This window comes from Theropithecus gelada, chromosome 4 (genome assembly GCF_003255815.1).
Source record: "Theropithecus gelada isolate Dixy chromosome 4, Tgel_1.0, whole genome shotgun sequence".
Classification (NCBI taxonomy): domain Eukaryota; kingdom Metazoa; phylum Chordata; class Mammalia; order Primates; family Cercopithecidae; genus Theropithecus; species Theropithecus gelada.
Window position 1 is genome coordinate 10,129,904 of NC_037671.1, and position 24,566 is coordinate 10,154,469.

General features: G+C 48.0%; 1 protein-coding gene across 4 annotated transcripts in view; it reads left to right on the forward strand.

Moving 5' to 3' along the window:
- RREB1 (ras responsive element binding protein 1) overlaps positions 1 to 24,566 on the forward strand; it is a 147,366-nt gene that overhangs the window by 105,152 nt on the left and 17,648 nt on the right. For all 4 annotated transcript variants that reach the window (XM_025383075.1, XM_025383074.1, XM_025383077.1 and 1 more), the window contains exons 7-10: positions 1,340 to 1,484; positions 2,075 to 2,211; positions 16,577 to 16,766; positions 19,291 to 22,201. In XM_025383075.1, coding sequence (XP_025238860.1) covers positions 1,340 to 1,484; positions 2,075 to 2,211; positions 16,577 to 16,766; positions 19,291 to 22,201 — 3,383 coding nt within the window. The remainder of the gene's footprint in view (positions 1 to 1,339; positions 1,485 to 2,074; positions 2,212 to 16,576; positions 16,767 to 19,290; positions 22,202 to 24,566) is intronic.

A 24,566-nucleotide genomic window follows, 5' to 3' on the forward strand; every position in this document is an offset into this window, starting at 1 on the left:
TTTTTTTTTTTTGAGACGGAGTCTCACTCTGTCGCCCAGGCTGGAGTGCAGTGGCCGGATCTCAGCTCACTGCAAGCTCCGCCTCCCGGGTTCACGCCATTCTCCTGCCTCAGCCTCCCGAGTAGCTGGGACTACAGGCGTCCGCCACATCGTCCGGCTAGTTTTTTTGTGTGTTTTTTAGTAGAGACGGGGTTTCACCGTGTTAGCCAGGATAGTCTCGATCTCCTGACCTCGTGATCCACCCGTCTCGGCCTCCCAAAGTGCTGGGATTACAGGCCTGAGCCACCACGCCCGGCCGAAACTTCTTTTCAGAAGGGTGAGAGGATAGCTCATGAAAATTTTGCTGTCTTTCCCTACTCCTGAGAATTTCTCAAGCAAGATAATCCTATAAAATAGTTATTCATAAAAAGCTGTGACTGTGGTCCTAAATCTGGCACAGTTCAACCACAGTTATATGACGATGGTCATGATGATTGTCATTGGCAAAACTAAATCATTTTTATGTTGCAAAATTAGGAAATTAAAACTCACTATTCATTTGTAGTGTCATTTGTTTCCTGTATATCTTGGGACCTTGTTCTTAGAATGTGTGTTTTAGAACTCAATAAAGTAAGGTCACTTAAGTTGAATAACCCATAAGACTCTCTTTTTGGAATAGACATATACATATTTTACGTAATACTTTCTTATCATATGGGTAGCCTAGTCCTGTAGATATTAGAGTTACCGCATGTAACTTTTTCATTCTACTGTCCGAGTTAACTCTTGTGATCTATAAATCCACATAATACTATGAACAACAGGGAACTGCTTTCAGGTCTTAAGCACTCTGGACATTTGCTCTGTTAGCATGTCTCGAATTTGACCACCAAAATGCTTCCAAAGCAGAAAAGAGAGATGTGTACAACAGATAGATGGGAGGTGGGTTCTGGGGGCAAGGATAGCATTAGCACTTAGTTTATGAACTAGTGGAACAGTTTAGCATCTGGGAATTCTTTATTCTATAGAATTCCATGTCCTAAAATAGTACTTTTTGTCTGCATGAGTGGATCAGGTCACCAGATAGTTTGTTTTCATCTCGTTAATGCCAGTTAAGTTCATGAATGTCTTCTAGTGAACAGCAAGGCATTGAGCGACACTTTTGGACAGCACTTGGAAGAGCTTTTAGAGAGGTTCAAGGAGATTATAGAGTTTTAGAAAGACAGAAGTCACTGTATAAATTATATCTCATGTCTCTTAATTAAAGAAAATTTAAGTACCAATGCCTAAATATAAAATATTAAAAACATAAATGAACTGACTTCTTTGTTAGATCACATTGTGTGTGTGTTCTTTTCAGACATATGAAGATCCATGAGAAGGACCCTAACAGTGCCACAGCCACAGCCCCTCCATCTCCTCTGAAACGTAGGCGATTGTCCTCCAAGAGGAAACTGAGTCACGATGCCGAGTCAGAGAGAGAAGACCCAGCACCAGCTAAAAAGGTCCTCTTGGCTCCCAGCGCAGATTCACCTGCTTATGGGACTTCTGTCAGAAATACCACTAATCTTTATTTTCTCAGTGTGGAGACTTGGCAGACATCCATCCTAAGCTCTTAAGCTGTGTTTTCCCATACTGTTTCTGTAGAGTGTCTGAGAGAAGAGTGCTAGTGTGCACTTCCTCTTTCGAGCCCCTTTGCTGAGCCCGGAGATGAAATGAAGAGCTTTTACAGTTGTTTCCATGCTTTCTACCTGATTTTTCTAGCTAAAACGCAAGCTTCAAAAGCGTTTGGGACTCTTGTTCTCACTTTTTTATTACCAGTACTGGCAGATACCAGGTGCTGCATAAGTACTTGTCAGGTGGGTGGGTGGATGAATGGTAGTGTTCCAGGAGTATTTGTTGTGTGAATGAATGAATGGTCAGGTCCTTAATAATCAGGATTGGGTAATGCAACCCTTGCCTTTTATTATTGTAAATCTCTGAATTTAGCATTGGCCTCTCTTCTGAAGCCGTCCCATGTGGGAGACCTCCCTTCCGAAGCCATCCCATGTGGGAGACCTCCCTCGTGACTTCACTTTTTTTCCTTTTCCCTCAGATGGTAGAAGACGGGCAGTCAGGTGACTTGGAGAAGAAGGCTGATGAAGTCTTTCACTGCCCAGTATGTTTCAAGGAGTTTGTTTGCAAGTATGGACTGGAGACCCACATGGAGACCCATTCAGATAACCCACTAAGGTAGGAGAAGGGGTGAACTAGACCTTGTTCATTCCTGTTTCCCCTGGCATGTGACAATGTTCTTAAGTCCTGTTACTCCACACTGGGCTCCAGTGATTGAACTTGTGCACAACATTAGGGAGGCAGTTCAGAAAGTACTGGTGTGAGGAAGAAGTTGGCTGAGAGTTGTCAGAGGGTGGCTGTATCCACAGGGTGTTCACATAGTTCACTGTGTCTTCTTTCTCTCAGCAAAGCCCCTTGAGTAGTCACCAGTGAGCCCCTGAACACTGGGGAGTCTGCTGTCACGGGTGTTCTTGGACAACAGATAGATTTTCTTGGCAAAAGATGTTGCCACTCAAATGACTATTAGCAATGCATGAATATGTGGCCCAAACAGGGACAGCCCGTGTGTTGGATACCCCCGGCACAGCACTGGTGCATCATAGGCACTAAGAAGTGTTTGAACTGAGCTAGACCTCATAGCACAGAAACCTGAGAAGCCATTTTGGGGTAAGAGAAAGTTCTACTTAGTGCAGGACACTTGGCCAAAAATGGAGCCTGATATGTTTCAATAAAAAAGTGAAAGGTGATTGCTCTGCCATCCAGCTTCAATTGTAGGGGCTTCCCAGCTCCAGTGTTTCTGATCCTCAGCCTTGCCAGGCAGAAAACATGGGTAGTGACAGGACTTCCCAGAAGAATTCAGGGGACTCATCTTTCTCTACCTTCTCTCATAACTCATCAGGCAATCAGTCCTGTATTCTTGATGAACTGATAGATTTGGAAGTTTTTCGTAGAGAATTGCCACTTTAAAAATGTTATCTGCCAGAGATTTTAAGCATTGGAAAGAACAAAGAACTACTTAGGAACCCCTGCTGTTGTTGAGAGACTTGAAAGTAGCCCATCCTGGAAGTCACACACAGCTGCAGGGTCACAAGCACAGAGCGGGGCCATACATGCGTGCAGCTTTGGGTTTTAGAAGACAGCTTGGGAATGCAGGAATTTGGGCATCTGTTTGCCTGAATCCCTGATATATGGACCAGATTTCCTTCTTGAAGACACGTGTTTAGCTGTGACTTAGGAATGGGAAAATCTGAGCAAGCTGAAGACGTATGTTATAGGGAAAAGCCGAATTGTACAGTAAAATGATGCCAGGTCAAATATGATTATCCTTAATCACATTAGCCTGACATTTTTCCATTGGTGAGGGAAAAAGGAACTTACGAAGAATTTAAACTGCTGAACAGTTGAAGTGCTATAAAATGTCTTTACGGAACTCCCCAGTCTCAAGAAATTGCCTGATCATTGAGTTGGCCACAGACTGGTTGTCAGGCCTAGACCCCACTCCTGTCTCTGCTCATACAGGACCTCAGCCAGCTACATCTGAACCTGTTTTCTCATCCTTCAAATTGAAGGAGGGCAGGACCAGATAATCTTTGTGTTCCTAAAGCCTTCTTGTTTTTTTGTTTTGTTTTCTTTTGTTTTGTTTTGTTTGTTTGTTTTGTTTTTGAGAAAAGTTTTGCTTTGTCTCCCAGGCTGGAGTACACTGGCGCAATCTTGGCTTACTGCAACCTCTGCCTCCTGGGTTCAAGCGATTCTCCTGCCTCAGCCTCTCAAGTAGCTGGGATTACAGGTGTGTACCATCACACCTGGCTAATTTTTTTGTGTTTTTGGTAGAGATGGGGTTTCACCATTTTGGCCAGGCTTGTCTCAAACTCCTGACCTCTGGTGATCTGCCCCACCTTGGCCTCCTAAAGTGCTGGGATTATAGGCATGAACCACCATGCCCAGCCCCAAAGCCTGCTTCTTAACAGTTGTTTTATTCTGTCTACCAGGAAAAAGCATATGGCTCCTCTCTGTGCAGGCCCTCTAGTTCTGAGAGATTTGGGAAACTTCACAGGTTCAGGAATGCCCACAGCATCCCCAGGATATGGACTTGTAGTGGGTGGCAAATACTGAAATAGTTCTCTAGATCAAGGACCTGAGTGAGCAGAGATGACATTATCAGCTGAGCCTCCCAAAGCGAATCATGAGCAGAGGCAGAAACAGCACAGGGGACCTCAGCTCCTGCTCACGTGGCTACCCAGCAGCCTTGAGAGCCGGTGCTGCAGTGAATACAGGCTGTCTCTGAGCCCCTCTGTGTACGTTCTCTCACTTCGTATTATTCTGTGATCAGTTACCACCTTAGAAACTATCATTTACCCCCGTCTAGATAATTCTATTCTGCAGGAAAAATAATGTGGCTCCCACAAGCGATTTCTGAGCAGTCCAAGCCTGCATAGCACGGTGTGTGGCAGCGATAGAGGCAGATCAAGTGACCCCTTCTGAAATGCTGACCTGGGTGAGGGACGAGGTTCTCCTGAAGCAGTCCTCTGAGCAAGGACCTGCTCCAGGGAGGCCAGGCTTCCTCTGCACAGAGGTTGGAGATGGGCGTTGCGCTGGATGCTCATCACTTTTTTCATGGTTGGGATGGGCAGGATTTGGTGAGTGATAACTCCACAGTGATGGTAGGGCTGGTGGTGTAGACAGGCTGTGAAGTTGAACCCTCAGTCCCGCATGTCCAGCTAGCTGACCTAGAGGATTTTCCTCACCTGTTTACAAATAACGCCCTGTGTTTGGTGAGGGGTTGGCTGAGACAGTTTTGTAGCCTGACAGGGACTTGGCCCCTCTGGGCAGGCTCTCACTTTGCTGGCCCCACAGCTGTGGCTGAGGGGTGGCCCATAAGAAGAGGTTGCCAGGCATTCTTTGTGGGGGCACACAGACCACCCCCTGCCCTGTGCCTCGATCTATAATTGTTGCTAGGTGGGGTGGGGCTGGCATGGAAACCAAAAAGAGTTGATTACAGAACATGGTTAATGTCCCTTTGCTCCTCTCTGCTCTGCCGATCCCCGTAATAGCCTGCTATCAGAGGAGGCCTAGGGCAGCCTGCGCCAGCAGGGACTAGCTGGGCGGTGAACTGGGACAGTAGCTGGTGGCAGAGACAGCTTGTTAACCCAGAACTAAAATAGACACCAGCTCCATTTCAAACCCCAGAGGCAGCAGAACCACAGTGGGATGCTACCCGCTTAGACTGGAGGTTTGTAACTCAAAACAGCTGTTGCCTTCTCACTCTCCTGCATTTGTCTCCCTTCCCCCGCCACCAACACTGGCAACGTGCCCATTGTTCCTTAATAAAAAGTGTTGGAAATCCAAACTCATGTGAATCTTGATTCCATTCCCCTCCACTCCACTGTGTTTCAAATGAATGAAATGTTATCATAGAACAAAAGGAAGATACAAAGCTGCCTTAGAGATGCCAGTTCTTAGGGTCGGGTGTTAGCTTCACCCTGACATGACCAATGGTCAGTCATCCCCCTTCCCCCACGACTCCCCAGATGAGGGAGAGAAGGCAGAGGAGGAAACAGAGTCAGGCTCTGGTGAGCTGGCACTTGGAATTGGAGGTGAGGGACGGAGTGTTCAGAGAGCAGGTGGCTACACAGAGGACATGCTTTGTATGAGGATGTTGCTGGGCACTGAATGTCCATCAGAATAGAACAGAGCAACTGGCCATACCCTGCTGTGAATGAAGTCAGCTGGGAGGCGCATCCAGGTCAGCAGGAGAATCCGAGCCACGCGTGTCCCTGAAATTTCCTAATAACCACATTTCATTTCATTTCATTTTGAGGATCTCGCTCTGTCACCCAGGCTGGTGTCCAGTGGCATGATTATTACTCACTGCACCTTGACCTCCCAGGCTTTTAAGTGACCCTTCCACCTCAGCTTCCCAAGTAGCTGGAACCACAGGCATGTGCCACCCCATGCAGCTAATTTTTTTTGTATTTTTTGTAGAGACAGAGTCTCCCTATGTTGTCCAGGCTGGTCTTGAACTCCTGGGCTCAAGTGATCCCCCCACCTTAGCCACCCAAAGTGCCGGGATTGTAGGTGTGAGCCACCCTGCCTGGCCCTAGTAGTCATGTTTTAAAAAGTGAAAAGAAAGAGACAAAATGAATAATGCTTCGAGTATACCAATATCATCAAAATATGTCAACATATAATCAACAGAAAAATTGTGAGTGATGTGGTTCACATTCTTGCTTCCATGTACTGACTCTTTGAAATCTGGTGTGTGTGGCACGACACCAGCCCATCTTGACTGCACCACACCAGTCACATTTCAGGTGCTTAACAGTCCACAGAGAGGTTTCAGACAAGCCACCTATGGCAGGGAGGGCTGCAGCTTTGATGCGGAGCCGTGTCTTGTGTGTGAAGGCCCAAGGGCGGCAGCTGGATGGTCACCCTGTTGGCACAGCCACTGCTGAGGGTGAAACTTGGCCAAAGTTATTGTGTAATCTTAGATGGCCCCCTGATGAAAGGAGTTCGGGTAATAAGTAATGTTAACATCATTTCAGTTAAAATGTACCCAGAAAATGATTGAGTTTGTACTGTGCGCCAGGCACTTGCCCAGGCTTGAAGGAAAGAGTGATGTTTGAGACAGGGTACGGGCTAGGCACAAAACAAGCTAGTTGGTTATAAAACAAAGTTCAGAGGTGAGTTCACGGCCCAGGAGGGCACATTTCCCTCAAATTCCAGGCAGAGGGATCTGGCGGATGCAAAGCTTCTCCTTGTTTACATCAGAGGCTGTGGGGCTTCACTTAATTTCCTCTGGGTCAGGGCCCAACTGGGTCTGGTACTTCATTGACCCTGGTCATCTTTGAGTTCAAGGTGATGACATGAAATCTCTGTTGGGAATTAGTACGTAGGGAGCCCAAGGGGGCTCTAGCAGGCACCTCGGCTCCATGAGTAGGGAGGGCAGCTGAGACCACCCCCTGTATCTTAGTAGTGGGGCCACCAGAGGGAAATGCCTTCTTTTTCCTACATTCTCGACTGTTCCAAGGAATGTTTACCTCCCTTCACTGCACACCTACCACCTACAGAGACCCCAAGACGACTCATCTACCCGGTATTGATCCTACCCTTGTCAAATGTCATCCTAAAAACAGGGAGAAGATAAAATATTTGTCAGCATCTTGTATTCAAGAGTCCATGAGTCTGAGGCTTGGGCAGGCAGAAGCAGATTTTAAACACTTCTGGGGGCTGTGAACAGAGGTCCCTCCAGGAGGGGAGGACTGCTCCCACCCCTCACCTGACAGGTACAGAAGCCTTGGTCAGGACTACCCTGCCCCCCACCCAAGGGCCAGAGCGAGGAGTGGCCCACCCAGCTTTGGTGCCCACTACACACCCTTCATGAAGTCCCTCAGACTCCGCCCAGTGCTTCACGCCACGCTGGTTTGGTTGAACAATCGGAGTGGGGCATTGGGTTGCCGTGTGCAACCCAGGCGGGTTCCTGGGGCATGGGGAGGGGCGGCTGCCTGGCCAGGGCCCTGTCACAGGGCCATCACTGTTGCTCGAAGCAACTGCGAGAGATTAGTGCAGCTGTTGGATGTCAGTTCTCTGCCCTGAGATGGGCAGGGGAGGGTGGGCTGAGAGGAGAGGAATGTGTGAGTTGGTTGAGACTCTAGAGGAGAGGTTGTTTGCACTTACTCCTTTTGGCCTCTGGAGACAGAACAGGAAAAATGAAGCATGAAATCCCTTTTGAGAAGGAATGCCAGCCTCTCCATTAAAACACAATAATGAGGAAGGAATTCAGTATCTGAAGGAAATGGCCAAGCTGAGTGGCAGCTTCTCGGCAGGTATTTCGCAGGTTCTGCTGATGAGGGTTGCAGGGAGCAGGGAGTGTCAGCGTTAGGAAATGCTCCCAGCTGAGCCAGCGTCCAGGCATTAAGGATGTGTGGGTCACATAAGGAGCCAGGGCATCTGCAAATAGCTGTCCTCTGAACGCACAGTCCGGCGGAGTGGAATGAAGCCAGCCGGCTCCGTCCCAGCCTGCCGCCTGGCAGCTCTGTGACCTCGGACAAGTGGTGACTCGGTTTCCCTATCTGGAAAATAGATTTGAAGACTTGTGAGGATGAAGGGAGATATTCCACAATCCTCAGAGTGTAACAAATACTAAATGCAATTTTTCTTCTGGTACTATTTAGACTGCATGTATTTTTAAATATTTTAAACCTTCCAACATTTACAGTTATAGGTGTTGTCCACTCTATGGCTATCCCATTCCAGCGGAATTGAAAAGGAGTCCAATTCCATGTGTGATTTACTTGGTAGAGAACAGGGAAGCAGTTTGTCCTTTACTCTTATAAACAGCTGTTTTTATCTAGTTCCACTTTTGTAAAGATTGGGAAATGGAGTGGCTCTTTAAATTTAGTTTGAGTCCTGCTTCCCATGTTTCTTAATCCCACTATGTGGAAAGCAGAGATTTAGAAACGTGAAGGAACTTGAGACCTCTACGTCACAGAACCACACGTCACTTTCCTTAGATTGTTGGGGGATCCCTAGGGTTCTAAGGAAGTGAGTTTCCTGATGTTTGAAATTTGCCAATGCAGCCTTTCAAAAATATGCTTAGCGTAGTTTAAAAAAAAAAAAAATTCACCCTTCTTGCTGATTGTGAGGAGGTCATATGTCCTTCAGCTGTCACAGTGGTAGACTTGATGGAGTTACGTGACAGAGAACAGAGCCCAAGGAAGCACCTGAGCGGTTTTTCATCTCTGGGCCACTCTGTTAAGGCTTGTTTGTTGACTTCGGGATTTTCATCTTGTTCTGGAGAGTTAAGGTCACCAGATGAATAAAGTATTACTGTTAGTGAGCACTGGGGGAACTAATCCCAAAACTGTTAAGCCACAAGGTTAAGAAGTTTAAAAAAAAAAAAAAAAGACTTTTGGTGTCCTTGTTTTCCATTTCTGTAAATCACATTGCTGATAAATTTGCCTTTGGGCATGCACCCTACCCATTTTAGGTACTAGGCTCAGTTACTGGCTACAGATTCCACATGCCCTTTTCCGGGCTGATGCTGTTAACGGTGATAGTTATTCCTGATAAGTACCTTAACTCTGCTGTGAGGTATCAAAACTGATGGATCTATTTTTGGCTGCCTCTTTACCATTACTCCTTCTAAAGAATGTGTACACCATAACAACATATTTATCACACTGCATTTCTACCCCAGCTCAGAATTGTGCAACTTTCTTTTAAAAAAAAAAAAAAAAAAAAAAAAAAGGATGTCCTGTCTTCTTCCAAGGACATTTGCTGTCAGAAGAACAGATATCTCTGCCTTGCCTAAATAGGCAGGCTGTGTAGCACAGACAGCCATCAATTCAATGACTTTTTAGAATTTTAGGGCCTCACGGTGGTTCATGCCTGTAATCTCAGTACTTTGGGAGGCCAAGGCAAGGGGATCGCTTGAGGCCAGGAGTTGGAGACCAGTCTGGCCAACATGGCAAAACTCCATCTCTACTAAAATACAAAAAAAAAAAAAAAAAAAAGCCAGGCATGTTGTCTCAGACCTGTAATCCCAGCTACTGGGGAGGCTGAGGCACGAGAATCACATGAATCCAGGAAGTAGAGGTTGTAGGGAGCTGAGATTGCACCACTGCACTGCCGCCTGGGTGACCGAGTGAGACACTGTCTCAAAAATAAAATAAAATTTTAATTTACTTTTGTTTTCTTAAGACTTAGTGAATCTGAGTGTGAATAAGAACATTATTTGTTGTATTAAAGTCCCCTGAGGATTGAAAGGACAAAACTCCAGCTAGCAACTGAGTGTATTTTCTTGACCTGTTGGAGCTGGTTGGTCCCACCCCTTGCCCTATGTACCTCCTGCCTTTAGTGACTCAGGCACGTGGTCAGGCAGTGGCTGGCCGGTTGGGTCTCTGTGACTTCAGGACAGTGTGGAGTTCACCAGCTCTTGTGGGAGTCAGGCTTCTCTGACCATGTTAGCACTGTGCCCTTTCCAGCCCAGCAAGGGTCAGAGTCAGTATACTGTGGGATTTTGCTTGTCTGTTTGATTTTTGGAGAAGGGACAGGAAGGGCTGTGACAGTGCCTGTCTAGTCACTGACAACCACAGGCACTTCTCTAAGCACATATCAAAGAGTCTCTGTGATCATGGTTCCCGGCCCCTGGTGTTGGCAGCCACCTTCCTGTCATCTGTGCCTTTACATACCAGCGGCCATGTAGAAACAGCTTACCTTGTGACCTGGGAGGCATTTCCCTCCACTGGGCCCCGCAGGCCCTCCTCTCTGCTTCACCTACCCAGTGCCACCAGGGACATTACAGTTGATACTAAGGGAGGGAGGAAGGGATGCTTTGAAGAGATAAGTGCAGGCAGCTGCTTCACCTCTGCTGTTCCAGGGAGCTCCACCTCCACATACCTGAACACCACAGCCCCCTCCTACCATCTACCCTAAGAACTGCTAGAGCTCCTCCACCCTATAATGGGAACCTCCACAGTGGAGCGGCCCCACTGGAGGCAGGACCCACATTTCAGGGACTGGAATGTCATACATGGGGTGGGGAATGGTCCAATCTATTCCAGTATTCTAAATTAAAGTTTCTTATCCTCTTACAGAAACATTGGCCAACGTGTGCTAGAATGCAGGTCCCCTGGGGGCCTGGGGGGTGGGTGAAACAGGCTCTTGTGCACTGTCTTGGTACAGAAACACTTATTTCTGTGAGCACAGTGATTGGGAGTTCACATATGCTAAGCAGCTCCTGTAAGTTGAGGTCAGGCTGAATGTCCATCTTGGATTCCATGTGTAATCTAACCTTAATCTGTCCTTTGGAGATTTTTCCCCTGATGATTTTTTTTTTTCTTCCTGAAAGTAATGTATTTCTGAATGTGATTTTTAAAGAAAAAGTTGTTTTTGAAAGGGTCAGTGGGGTTCTTAATTTCTTTAAATCCTACAAAGAGATACACTTCCCCCAAATACATTTACTTTACTGACAGCAAAGTTAGTTTCCATTTGGAAAAGTTACCCTGTTTCCAACATCGAGTTATCTCTGCTGCCAGAAAATCAAAAGGCAGCCAATCAGATTTGTAAACCTTTCCTCTGGCACATTATCAAGATCTCTTGCAAAATGAAATTGTCCTACAGCCCTCCCCTCTCCTGTGGCTCTGAGTGCAGTTCTGCCCCATCTAAATATTAGTATTTTGCAATCGTGCTTTTTATGAGTCCCTGGCAGAGTGGAGATACACCACAGACGGGGTGAGGAGAGAGTCGTGGGGACCACCTGGCCAGTGACTGTGGTCTTAATGAAGATTGACAAGCCCAAGGGAGGTTTGCAAATACCCTGATGCCTGCAGCCGGCTTTGCATCCAGCAGCTCCATGCACAGATTTACAGTGGCCTCTATTGTCCTTGAAGAGCTGCTTAGAAACAAGGTTGCAAAGCTTTCTCCTTCGGGCCTTGGGAAAGCTGGATGAACCCTCCCGTTTCCACCTGATAGGGCTGATCCAAGTGTTTCTGGGTGGTGGTTTCCACACTGGTTTTATTTAAGGTCTATCAACAGGTGCTGAGTGTGAGGCAGGGAGGCAAGTGGTTTTCTGTGGGTGTTTCTTCCTTTTAACCAACTGCACCACATGCTTCTGATTTCAAAGCAGATTTTTTTTCTCTGCCACTTTCACGTTTTATGTCTTTACACTTCTAGGAGTCCCTTAGTTGAAATTCCATGAAAAGGGTGTGAAGTGTGGATTTAGACCTTGCTTAGATTCTGTTAGGAGGTTGAGTGCTTGTGCAGGCTGGGAGAGCATACACTTCTTTTCAGGAGGCAGGTAAAGGGAGCAGGTGGGATGAGGCAGAAGACTGGTCAGAAAGAACACTTTTCTCCCCATGAGGCTTTCAGTTAGACAGAAGTAGTAAGGACGATTGTGAAGTTCTTGTGAGAAAAGAGAACACTGTTCCTTTGAAATTAAAACTCAGTTTTTCCTGATTTTTCATGTTGGCTAAAACAGGCCAGGAAACGGGCTTTTCCTGATTTCTTTTTTCCTGTCGTACAAAAACATAATGATTGAATTTGGAAAAGTACTTTGCGGTTTTCAAGGGACTTTGTTATTCACAGTAACTGCAAAAATCCCCCTGTTTTAGATGAGAAGGGAAACTGAGGTATGGAGAAGGAAAGGAACAGGCGAGAAGTAACAAAGATGAGTCAAATATTGGTAATTTCTTTTCTCTGGGAGTTCTAACAATCTAACAGGCTTGTACTTTAAGACGTTTCTAGATAGCAGATTCTCACACCTAACTCACTGTATCTTCCAAACTTGTCTAACTATAAGAATCAGCTGGTGTGCTTGTTCATATACAGATTCTTAGGCCCATCCTCTAGTTATTCTGATTTCAGTTGATCTGGGGTGATCTAGGAGTCTGCTTTTTTTAACAAGGTCATGTGGGGATTCTTATCTCTTGGCATGTTTGGGAAATTTTACATAGCCGGCAGCTGAAAGTGCAGATGGAAATAAGTTGTCCAAGGTCATACAATCTGAACTCCCTGATCCCCACCTGGTGTCTCTGGTCCCTGAGTCCACATCCCCCTACCACCCACTACTCCACAGCTGCCTTCCCAGGGACACAGAGTTTGTGGTCAATACTGGATAATTCTGCCACGTCTTTATTCTCATGTCTTCATCACCTACTACATATGAAGCTGTCCAGAAATGAGGGATTTTGAGGGTGAGTGAGAGAATGAAGAAGACAGACACAGGCATAAGAGACAAAAAAAACCCTCAATGCAAGTAGGGGTGCACACCTGTAGCCCTAGTTACTAGGGAGGCTGAGACAGGAGGATTGCTTGAGCCCAAGAGTTCAAGGCCAGTCTGGGCAACATAGTGAGCCCACCTCAAAAAAGAGAAAAAATCACTACAACCGTAGAGGTACAGTAAATTCTAAATCTAATTGCCATATTAAGAGGCATTCATTCTCCATTCCCTTCATAAAACCTACTTATTAATGCCAGTCACACTAAATATTCATAACCAATAGGCTATGCACTAGTACAAAAGTCTCAAAAGTGGAGAGTAGCCAAGCACAGTGGCTCACACCTGTAACCCCAACACGTTGGGAGGCCAATTCAGGAGCATTGCTTGAGCCCAGGAGTTTGAGATCAGCCTGGGCAACATGGTGACACCATGTCTCTAAAAAAATTTTAAAAATTAGCCAGGCATGGTAGCACATGCCTATAGTTCCAGCTATGAAGGGAGGCTGAGGTGGGAGGATCACTTGAGCCCGGGAGTTCAAGGCTGCAGTGAGCTATGATCATGCCACTGCACTCCAGCCTGGGCGACAGAGCCAGACTTTTTTTTTTTTTTTTTTAAAGAAAAAAAAAAAGGCTGGGCACAGTGGCTCACCCCTGTAATCCCAGCACTTTGGGAGGCCTTGGTGGGCAGATCAGCAGGCAGTTCGAGGCCAGTCTGGCCAACATGGAGAAACCCCGTCTCTACTAAAAATACAAAAATTAGCTGGGCGTGGTGACGCATGCCTGTAATCCCAGCTACTCAGGAGACTGAGGCGGGAGAATCACTTGAACCGGGGAGGTGGAGGTTGCAGTGCGCCAAGATCGCGCCATTGCACTCCAGCCTGGGCAACAAGAGCAAAACTCTGTCTCAAAAAAAAAAATGAAGAGTATTCAGTAAGATCTCTAGGATACAAGGAAAAAAAAATATTTTTTATCTCACCGTTTTAAAATTTCCATTTGGTAATATACCTGGCACATTACATATATGCAAATATATATGTATATAAATACATATACATACTACCTGTGTACACACATACATATTCTCAGCTAAACAACAAACACATATATGGACCACATACGAAAAACTTTTTTATAGGAGTGGTGTACATTTCAGAAAGTTTGCAGCCACCTCTCAGTCCTACCTGCCTGCCTTTTGCAATTGATTTGCATGCTACCTAAAGTCTCTTCCCAACCTGTTTATGTCTGTAATACTTGTAATCATTTATTATAATTTAATTAAATTTTATATAACCTGATGGAATGTTGTTTTAATAAAAGAATAGTCTCTGCAGAAACTTACGTTGCAAAGGCTTATTTGCAGTGCAGATTGGACAGAGTGTTTTTTTTTAGTTGCTGTCAAATTTAGGCTAGGTAAGATACCTGTGCACAGTTGAATGCCATAATTGTAAAAATCTAGGATTCTGCTTTAGTTTGGCTTGCAAAAATCTGGTATAATAAACTCCCATGTACCCTTATCCAGTTTCAGGGATTATCAGCTCACAGCCAATTTTGTTTCCTCTCTTCCCCAACTGAGGTAATTTCAAAACAAATCCCAGATATCCTATGTTTTATTTATAAGCATTTCATTGTATATCTTTTTTTTAAAGGGACCTTTTTAAAAAGCATAGCCAAAATAATATAACTGAAACATTCAGTCACTTGTGAATATATCAAATGTCTCTGATCAGAGTTAGATTTCCCCAATTCAGACATTTCTCTTAGCCTTTCAGTCCAATATAGATCTTTCAGCCAACTGGTGGCGAGGTGATGGATTAGTGACCATGGGGAGGGTGCAGTTGAACTTGAGCATGGGGAGAATGAACTGGGGGTGGGAGAAGGAAGGAGCTCCATCTCCAGGACAGAGGCTCTTGTTGCCTCCAAGGGTCACCATCCTCCCTGTGTGCACAGCTCAGAGCTTGAACGTGTTTCAGCCAGAAAGAACCTCACCCAGAGGGGCTGCATCCATTCTGCTTCCCTGCAGGATGTGTCTCGTGGCCTGTGATTTAGACCGCTGGGTACTTTGACGTCTGGGCCCGCAGTGTGAGGACTTCCAGCCCCTAAAGGTGTTCTTCATTATCCAGACCCATCCCTTCCCTGGGCCTTGACCACAGTGGTGAGCTCAGCAGAATTCCCTCAAAAGGAACGCTGTGTTTTGAGTGGCTCATGGGAACCCAGGGTTGGGGTTCCAAAGGTAGCTGAGCAGTGACAGGAGAGTGCTCAGGAGAGGCCCTGCCTGAACAGGGGAGCCAGGGGAGGAGCATGCACAGCAGGACCGGGTTCTGCTGTGCCCGCTACAGCGCGATAAGGCAAGCAGGGCAGCCCATACTGACACTTCTTCCTTTCAGTGCTTCCTGAAAGTGAGTGCAGCTGCTTCGTGGCTGACTTCGTTATCTGTTTATTTCCAGGGAAGACTCTCTCTCAAAAAAGTTTTCACTGAGGTGCATGCAGTGTGGACACAAGCAAGTGGCTTTGCCTGGCTGAAACAGTGATAAAAGGAGCTAGCTACCTTAGAGGGGGTGAGGGTCAGCTACGCTTGCACACGTAAATACACGGAATGATGCTTGGTATACAGCGTTGTCTAACAGAATATCCTGTGATCGTGCAAACATATTGTGTCTGTGCTTCCCGATGCAGTTGAGCCCTTAAAAGAAGGCTGAAGTGACTGAGGAAACTAATTTAAATTTGAACAGCCACATATGGCTTTGGTGGCTACTACATTCCGTGCAAGTCTAGGGGATGTTGATAATACCATAACGATGGTATTTTGTTTTTATCCACCCATCTGCACACTGATGTAAAACTTTTAATATGGTTCTCAGTGAAGACCTAGAAGACAATACTGGTATGAAAAACAGAGACAATATTATAAAGTGGTGTTTGCTATGCATCTGTGTGGCCCGGAACATTTAGGATGTCAAAGATCATCTCTGAAATGAAGAGTCAGATTTTGAAGTGGACTGCATCTGTGGGAGTCTTTCAAGGAAGGAGAGGCAGCCTTGTGATAGGCATGGGTGGGAGCAGGAACTCAGGCTGACATTTCATGTGTGCTTCTTACTGGCTATGTGGCATGAGTCACATTGCTTCGTATTTTTGATCACCAGTGTTCATCTGGAAGATGAGAGTCATGATACGCACCTGCCTGCTGGGGTTGTCATATGTGCTGTGCTGTCAGGGTGCCTAAGCTCCGTCCGTGAGGACCGTGGTTATCATTCAGATAATGATGACGCTAATACCACAACTTAATGCACAATCACTGTCACTTCTAATTAGATTGGAAAGTTTAATAATTTTTATCCCTGTCAGATGCCAGGGATGCCGATTGATTGCTCTAGCTACTACTAAAATGTATATGCTCTTTTGACTTTTAAACATTTACTCTCTAGACTTTTAAGCATTAGAATCCAGTGAACTGAGGGAGAGAGAAACCTTTGACATGATCCCTAATGCCTGATCGAGGTGAGAGCGAGCAGGTCTGCCACGGTGACTTCAGGTTCCCAGCTGTCTTCTTCTTGTGCCCAGACTGTGGGTGTTCAAGTCGTATGTACATCTTGTGCTGCCTGCAAAGATTTGGTATCCAGAAGTTGATAGAATACAATGTTTTTTAAAGGAAGAGGTTTTTGGTGCTAACCATGCAGCCTGGCTTCTTGACATCATATCATTTTTATTTTACTCAATTGAAATGAGTCAACAAAAACATAAGGACGGAAGAGTAGAAACTCTGACTTAACTGCTTCTTCATGTGTTCTCCCTTTCTGCCTCCTCATATGTTCTCCGTTTCCTTTCCTAGATGTGATATTTGCTGCGTCACCTTTCGAACACATCGAGGACTGCTGCGTCACAACGCGCTTGTCCACAAACAACTTCCCAGGGATGCAATGGGCAGGCCTTTCATACAGAACAACCCTTCGATTCCCGCTGGCTTCCACGACTTAGGATTCACGGACTTCTCCTGTAGGAAGTTTCCTCGCATTTCTCAGGTATTCTGATCAGCCCATGGAAGCAACCAGCAACTGCCTTCCATGGTCCACGCAGTTAGACTAAACTTCCTCTCCCTGAGGTTTCTTTCCTTAAAATGTCGGTTGGGCTTTGTCTTTTTTATAACACCTTTTTTCTTAAAATTATCGTTGGCCCTTTCAGTCTTCCTTGGGTTGTTGGGTTGAGAAGGGCGCATAGTCTTGTTTGGGGTTGAATATCCTAAGAACTTGTGCATCAGTCTAGCTGTTCTGTGCCTTTTGCCCATTCTTGGGTCTTTGAGGTTTAAACCCCGTCTCTACTAAAAAATACAAAAACTAGCCGGGCGAAGTGGCGGGCGCCTGTGGTCCCAGCTACTCGGGAGGCTGAGGCAGGAGAATGGCGTGAACCCGGGAGGCGGAGCTTGCAGTGAGCTGAGATCCGGCCACCGCACTCCAGCCTGGGCGACAGAGCCAGACTCAGTCTCAAAAAAAAAAAAAAAAAAAAAAAAGATGTCAACCCTTGTAGGCCAGGCCCCAGTGACTCACACCTGTAATGCCAGCACTTTGTGAGGCCAAGGCAGGAGGATCGTTTGAGGTCAGGAGTTTGAGACCTGCCTGGACAGCATAGCAAGACTTTATCTCTACAAAAAATTTAAAAATTAGCCAGGCATGGTGGTGTGCACCTAGTAGTCCCAGCTACTTGGGAGGCTGAAGTGGGAGGATACTTGAGCCCAGCAGGTTGAGGCTGCATTGAGCCATGATCGCACCACTGCCCTCCAGCCTGGGTGGCAGAGAGAGATTGTCTCAAAAATAAAATTTTAGGGCCGGGCACGGTGGCTCATGCCTGTAATCCCAGCACTTTGGGAGGCCACGGTGGTCAGATCACAAGGTTAGGAGTTCAAGACCAGCCTGACCAACATGGTGAAACCTCGTCTGTACTAAAAATACAAAAATTAGCCAGATGTGGTGGCACGCTCCTGTAATCCCAGCTACTCGGGAGGCTGAGGCAGGAGAATCACTTGAACCCAGGAGGCTGAGGTTGTAGTGAGCCGAGATTGTACCATTGCACTCCAGCCTGGGCAACAGAGCAAGACTCCATCTCAAAAAAAAAAAAAAAAAAACATTTTTTTTTTAATAAAATAAAAGTTGTGAATTGTAAAACATCCCAGCCCTATAATAATTGGAATTTGTGGGCTTTTTAAAAAATCTTTACTATCTGCGTTGCAGCTAAATATTCTAAATATTGTAGTTTCTATTAAAAACAGTTTGGGTCATTATTGACCTGAATAAGAAAAGAGCCATATATATTCCCGCTAATAAAGCACCTGCTAAAACTACTTTGAAATCGGCTGGGCACAATGGCTCGTGCCTGTAACCCCAGCACTTTGGGAGGCCAAGGCGGGTGGAGCACTTGAGGCCAGGAGTTTAACACCAGCCTGGCCAACACAGTGAAACCCCGTCTCTACTAAAAATATAAAAAATTAGCTGGGCATGGTGGCACATGCCTATAATCCCAGCTGCCGGGGAGGCTTAGGCATGACAATCTCTTGAACCTGAGAGGTGGAAGTTGCAGTGAACCGAGATCATGCCTGGGTGACACAGCGAGACTCAGTCTCAAAAATAAATAAATAAAACTAAAACTACTTTGAAATTATTTTTCCCCCATTTAAAGAAGTTCAGATAGAAGGCATCAACAGTGTTGTTCTTCAAGTGTATAAGGTACAAACTCAATGGATTGTTCCATATGCACACCACCCATGTTAACCCCCCAGGTGACATTCCTCATAGCCCCTCCTAGGCAGTGTCCCCCTTCCACAATCATAGAGGGGTAGGGTAGCTGATTCTCCAACATCTCCCACCCTCAGTTTTGCAAGGCACCTATTTTTTTAAAAGAATTAATTCTACCCTTGTGGTATTGTTACTTAACTATGCTTCAGAATCTCTCATGAGATATCTTGTGGGGTTGATATCATTTATCATGCAAACATGATTCTTAAGATGCTTTGTGGATTTCCTTATTCAGTCTAGTGTGTTAGCAAGCAGGAGAGGGTCAACTTTTTTTTTTTTTTTTTTTTCAAGGCAGAGTCTTGTTCTGTTGCCCAGGCTACAGTGCAGTGTGGCATAGTCATGTCTCACTGCAGACTCAACCTCCTTAGGCTCAGGTGCTTTTCCTGCCTCAGCTTCCCAATAGCTAGGACACAGGCATGTACCACCATATCTGCCTAATTTTCTTACTTTTTATAGAGACGAGGTCTTGCTATGTTGCCCAGGCTAGTCACAGACTCCTGGCCTCAAGCGATCCTCCCACTTCGGTCTCTGGAGTAGCTGGGACTAGAGGCATGAGCCAACACACCTGGCAAATTTTTTTTTCTCTTTTTTTGTAGAGATATGGGATCTTGCTATGTTGCCCAGACTGGGAACTCTTTTTATATTATGGGGGAAGATTGTGGGATAAATGTACAACAAATACTTTGTGCATCTCCGTTTAGTGATTATTTTTTCAATCTTCACGTGTGTTCCCTTGCTTTTACCGGTGGGTTCTATATAGGCCTGGTGCGAAACAAACCTGCGGAGGTGCATCAGCGAGCAGCACCGTTTTGTCTGCGACACCTGTGACAAGGCGTTCCCCATGCTCTGCTCACTGGCCCTGCACAAGCAGACCCACATGGCGGCAGACCAGGGTCAAGAAAAGCTGCAGGCCACGCCCCTGCCTGCTGACGCCCTGGACCAGAAGGGCTTCCTGGCCTTGCTTGGCCTGCAGCACACCAAAGACGTCAGGCCTGTCCCCGCCGAGGAGCCCCTGCCGGATGACAACCAGGCAATTCAGCTCCAGACACTAAAGTGTCAGCTACCTCAGGACCCCGGCTGCACCAACCTGCTGAGCCTGTCTCCTTTTGAAGCTGCTTCCCTAGGCGGTTCTCTCACAGTTCTCCCCGCGACCAAGGACAGCATAAAGCACCTGTCCCTGCAGCCCTTCCAGAAGGGCTTCATCATCCAGCCTGACAGCAGCATTGTGGTCAAGCCCATCTCTGGCGAGTCGGCCATTGAGCTGGCAGACATCCAGCAGATTCTGAAGATGGCGGCCTCGGCTCCCCCTCAGATCAGTCTTCCGCCCTTCTCCAAGGCCCCCGCCGCCCCACTGCAGGCGATCTTCAAGCACATGCCCCCTCTGAAGCCAAAGCCCCTGGTCACACCACGGACGGTGGTGGCCACCTCCACGCCCCCGCCTCTCATCAACGCCCAGCAGGCTTCCCCAGGCTGTATCAGCCCCAGCCTGCCGCTGCCGCCCCTGAAGCTCCTCAAAGGCTCAGTGGAGGCGCCCTCCAACGCCCACCTGCTGCAGCCCAAGTCCGGGACCCAGCCCAGCGCGGCCACGCGGCTCTCCCTGCAGCAGCCGCGGGCGGAGCTACCGGGCCAGCCCGAGATGAAGACGCAGCTGGAGCAGGACAGCATCATCGAGGCCCTGCTGCCGCTGAGCATGGAGGCCAAGATCAAGCAGGAGATCACAGAGGGGGAGCTCAAGGCCTTCATGACAGCGCCCAGCGGCAAGAAGGCGCCAGCCATGCGCAAGGTGCTCTACCCCTGCCGCTTCTGCAACCAGGTGTTTGCCTTCTCGGGGGTCTTGCGTGCCCATGTGCGCTCCCACCTGGGCATCTCGCCATACCAGTGCAACATCTGCGACTACATCGCCGCCGACAAGGCCGCGCTCATCCGCCACCTGCGCACGCACAGTGGGGAGCGGCCCTACATTTGCAAGATCTGCCACTATCCCTTCACTGTCAAAGCCAACTGCGAGCGGCACCTGCGCAAGAAGCACCTCAAGGCAACCCGCAAGGATATCGAGAAGAACATCGAGTATGTGAGTAGCAGCGCGGCCGAGCTGGTGGACGCCTTCTGTGCCCCGGACACCGTGTGCCGGCTGTGCGGCGAGGACCTCAAGCACTACCGTGCCCTGCGCATCCACATGCGCACGCACTGCGGCCGCGGCCTGGGCGGGGGCCACAAGGGCCGCAAGCCCTTCGAGTGCAAGGAGTGCAGCGCCGCATTCGCGGCCAAGCGCAACTGCATCCACCACATCCTCAAGCAGCACCTGCACGTGCCCGAGCAGGACATCGAGAGCTACGTGCTGGCCGCCGACAGCCTGGGGCCCGCGGAGGCGCCAGCCACTGAGGCCTCGGGGCGCGGGGAGGACAGTGGCTGCGCTGCCCTTGGTGACTGCAAGCCCCTCACCACCTTCCTGGAGCCCCAGAACGGCTTTCTTCACAGGAGCCCCACCCAGCCTCCGCCTCCCCATGTCTCGATCAAGTTGGAGCCCGCCAGTAGCTTTGCAGTGGACTTCAATGAGCCCCTGGACTTTTCTCAGAAGGGCTTGGCGCTGGTCCAAGTGAAGCAGGAAAACACCTCCTTCCAGAGCCCTTCCTCCCTGGCCCCCTACGACTGCTCCATGGAGCCCATCGACCTGTCCATCCCCAAGAACTTCAGGAAAGGGGACAAGGATTTGGCCACTCCCAGCGAAGCCAAGAAGCCTGAGCAGGAGGCGGGGAGCAGCGGGCAGCCCTCTCCCTGCCCAGCACCCGGCCCTTCTCTTCCCGTGACTTTGGGGCCCAGCGGGATCCTGGAAAGCCCCATGGCCCCTGCGCCGGCGGCCACCCCGGAGCCCCCAGCGCAGCCCCTACAGGGCCCCGTTCAGCTGGCGGTCCCTATCTACTCCTCAGCCCTGGTCAGCAGCCCTCCCCTCGTGGGCAGCTCAGCCCTCCTGAGTGGCACAGCCTTGCTGCGGCCACTGCGGCCCAAGCCCCCCCTGCTTTTGCCAAAGCCCCCCGTGACAGAAGAGCTGCCCCCGCTGGCCTCCATTGCCCAGATCATCTCATCTGTATCCTCGGCCCCCACCCTCCTGAAAACCAAGGTGGCGGATCCAGGGCCAGCAAGCACTGGCAGTAACACCACGGCTTCAGACAGCTTAGGAGGCTGTGTCCCCAAAGCCGCCACCACTGCCACCCCTGCTGCCACCACCAGCCCAAAAGAGTCTAGTGAGCCTCCCGCTCCAGCCAGCAGCCCAGAGGCTGCCTCTCCCACCGAGCAGGGCCCAGCGGGCACTTTGAAGAAGAGGGGCCGGAAAAGGGGGGTGAGGAGCCGGCCCCGCGCCAACAGCGTTGGGGTGGACCTGGACTCCAGCGGGGAGTTTGCGAGCATCGAGAAGATGCTGGCCACCACGGACACCAACAAGTTCAGTCCGTTTCTGCAGACAGCGGAGGACAACACTCAGGATGAGGTGGCGGGAGCCCCCGCCGACCACCACGGGCCCAGTGATGAAGAGCAGGGCAGTCCCCCAGAAGACAAGCTGCTGAGGGCCAAGCGGAACTCGTACACCAACTGCCTGCAGAAGATCACCTGTCCCCACTGTCCCCGGGTTTTCCCTTGGGCCAGCTCCCTACAGAGGCACATGCTCACACACACTGGTAAGAGGGCCACCGGGCTCCCAGGCGGTGAGTCCTACGTCGTGGCAGGGGGAGCCACGGGTGGGGGTCATAAGCAAGATGAATCTCCCACAGCTCCAGTTATTCCTAGCTTGCCGCCTTCCCCTGTCTGCGAAGCCCCGAGCTTGTCTGGTGGTGCTGTATTTCCTATGTGCTCTCAGTACCCACATGGCCTGTGTGCAGGGGCTGAGCCCTCCAAGGGCAGCATTCTAGTGAGTGTTCACCCAGGGCGTTTTGAGGTGAAAGTGGTCACAGACCCTCAGATCACTCATGGCGTTGCCTCATCCCTTCCGGAGGCGGTAGCCAGATTATCTACTGGGTTAAGCAGGGAGGCAGCTCCGGAGAAGTGAGACTTTGAAGGTATTGGGGCATAATGAGCTCGGTGCTTTGACACTAGACATTCCATTCCAGTGTCCTCAGTGCAGCGTTTTAAATTTTGAAAATTTTGTGAAGTTTTTTTGGATGCCGTGTATTCTTAAATCTTACAAATTGTGATGTTGGCCGTTTTCTTTCGGTTCACTAAGTCACATCTTCCGCTGTTGATTGTGAAAATCAGCAATGAGTGGTGGTAGAATGTTTTGACATTTCTGTTTCTGCTACAATTGTAAGCCTTTCTGAGAAACTTCTCTCAGAAGGGCCTGGCGCTGGTCCAGGTGAAGCAGGAAAACGTCTTCCTGAGCCCTTCTTCCCTGGCCCCTACGACTGGTCCCTGGAGCCCATCGACCTGTCCATCCCCAAGAACTCACACCCAAGTGTGAAAAGATTCTAAGTAATAGACTTAAATTGTCAAAATGATACCCCCAAAACTATTTTCCTTTTTTCTTTTTTTTTTTTTTTAAAGACAAAGTCTCACTACATTGCTCTGGCTGATCTCAAACCCCTGGGCTCAAGCAGTTTTCTTGCCTCTGCCTCAGAAAGTTCTGGGATTACAAGCGTGAGCCCCCGCACCTGGCCCCAAAAGTATTTTTCTTTGTTTGAGAGGAGTCTCGCTCTGTTACCCAGGCTGGAGTGGAGTAGTGTGATCTCAGCTCACTGCAACCTCTGCCTCCCCAGTTCAAGCAGTTCCTCCTGCCTCAGCCTCCCAACTGGCTGGGATTACAGGCATGCGCTACCATGCCTGGCTAATTTTTGTATTTTTAGTAGAGATGGCGTTTCACCATGTTGGCCAGGCTGGTCTCGAACTCCTGACCTCAGGTGATCTGCCTACCTCAGCCTCTCAAAATGCTGGGATTACAGGCGTGAGCCACCATGCCCGGCCTGCCCAAAAGTATTTTTCAAATGTTAATCTCTAGAAGTTGATTTTTAAAGAGAAGTTTAGGATAGGAATATACTTTAAATAATTTTGTATCAGGTGCTTCTAGTATATAAATGGCCATACAACTCTCATCTGAATTACAATTTTCTGAATTTTCTCAGTGAACAGCCTCAGTATTCAATGATTTATGTTATTGAACTAAGGGCAAATTAGTGAGATCCTATCTTTTTGGGGTTTACAGCCAAAATATTAATAAATAGATAGGCCCTAAAACCAAATGGTACTGGATTGGCGAATAAAATACAGAACACCAGTTAAATTTGAATTTCAGATAGACAACAAATAATTTTTAGTATAAGTATTTTTATGCAGTTCTTGGGATTTACTAAAAAATTATTTGTTTATCCAAAATTCAAATTTAGCTCTGGGCATCCTGGTTTTTTTGTGGGTTTTTCTTTTTGCGCTAAATATGGTAACCCAAGGTAGTCAGGAGGTTTATGACAGGATGTTGAGGGTGGGTTGTGGGAATTGGTGTGAGCTGTGCTCTGTATCTTGGTGGAAATGTATTACATAGAGTTGATCATCCCACAAAGCTTTGGAGAAGCTCGTGGAAGGCTGTTTCTCCTAGATGAGGTGGAACAGCAGGAGGGAGGTCATGGAGCCACCGCTGGATACCTGAACAGTGTGCAGAATGGAGCCTGGGGAGGGAGACGAAGCTGGAAGCCAGAGGGAGTTGTGGCTGGGAGCGATAGGTCTCTCAGAGGCCGCACTGGTCACCAGAGCTTGCCACACAGACACGGCATTTCTTTCTGCTGTGGTGGGTCCTTGAATCCAGGGATTGAGGAGTAGCAAGTCAGGAATGCCTATCCAGGGAAGACTCAAGGAGAACCAGGATTTCTAGATTTGTAAAGTATGTACTGCCCTTTCATACCATTGTCTTCCTGTTAGAATAGTTTAAGCCTGACAAGTAAAGCAGCCATTCTAATGATGATAGCAGTTCAGGGAAGAAAATGCATCTTCAAGAGAAGGTGGGGTATAGCAGTCTCTTTTGCTACCCTTTTTGGGTATCACCTGTTTATCGCCTACTGAGAG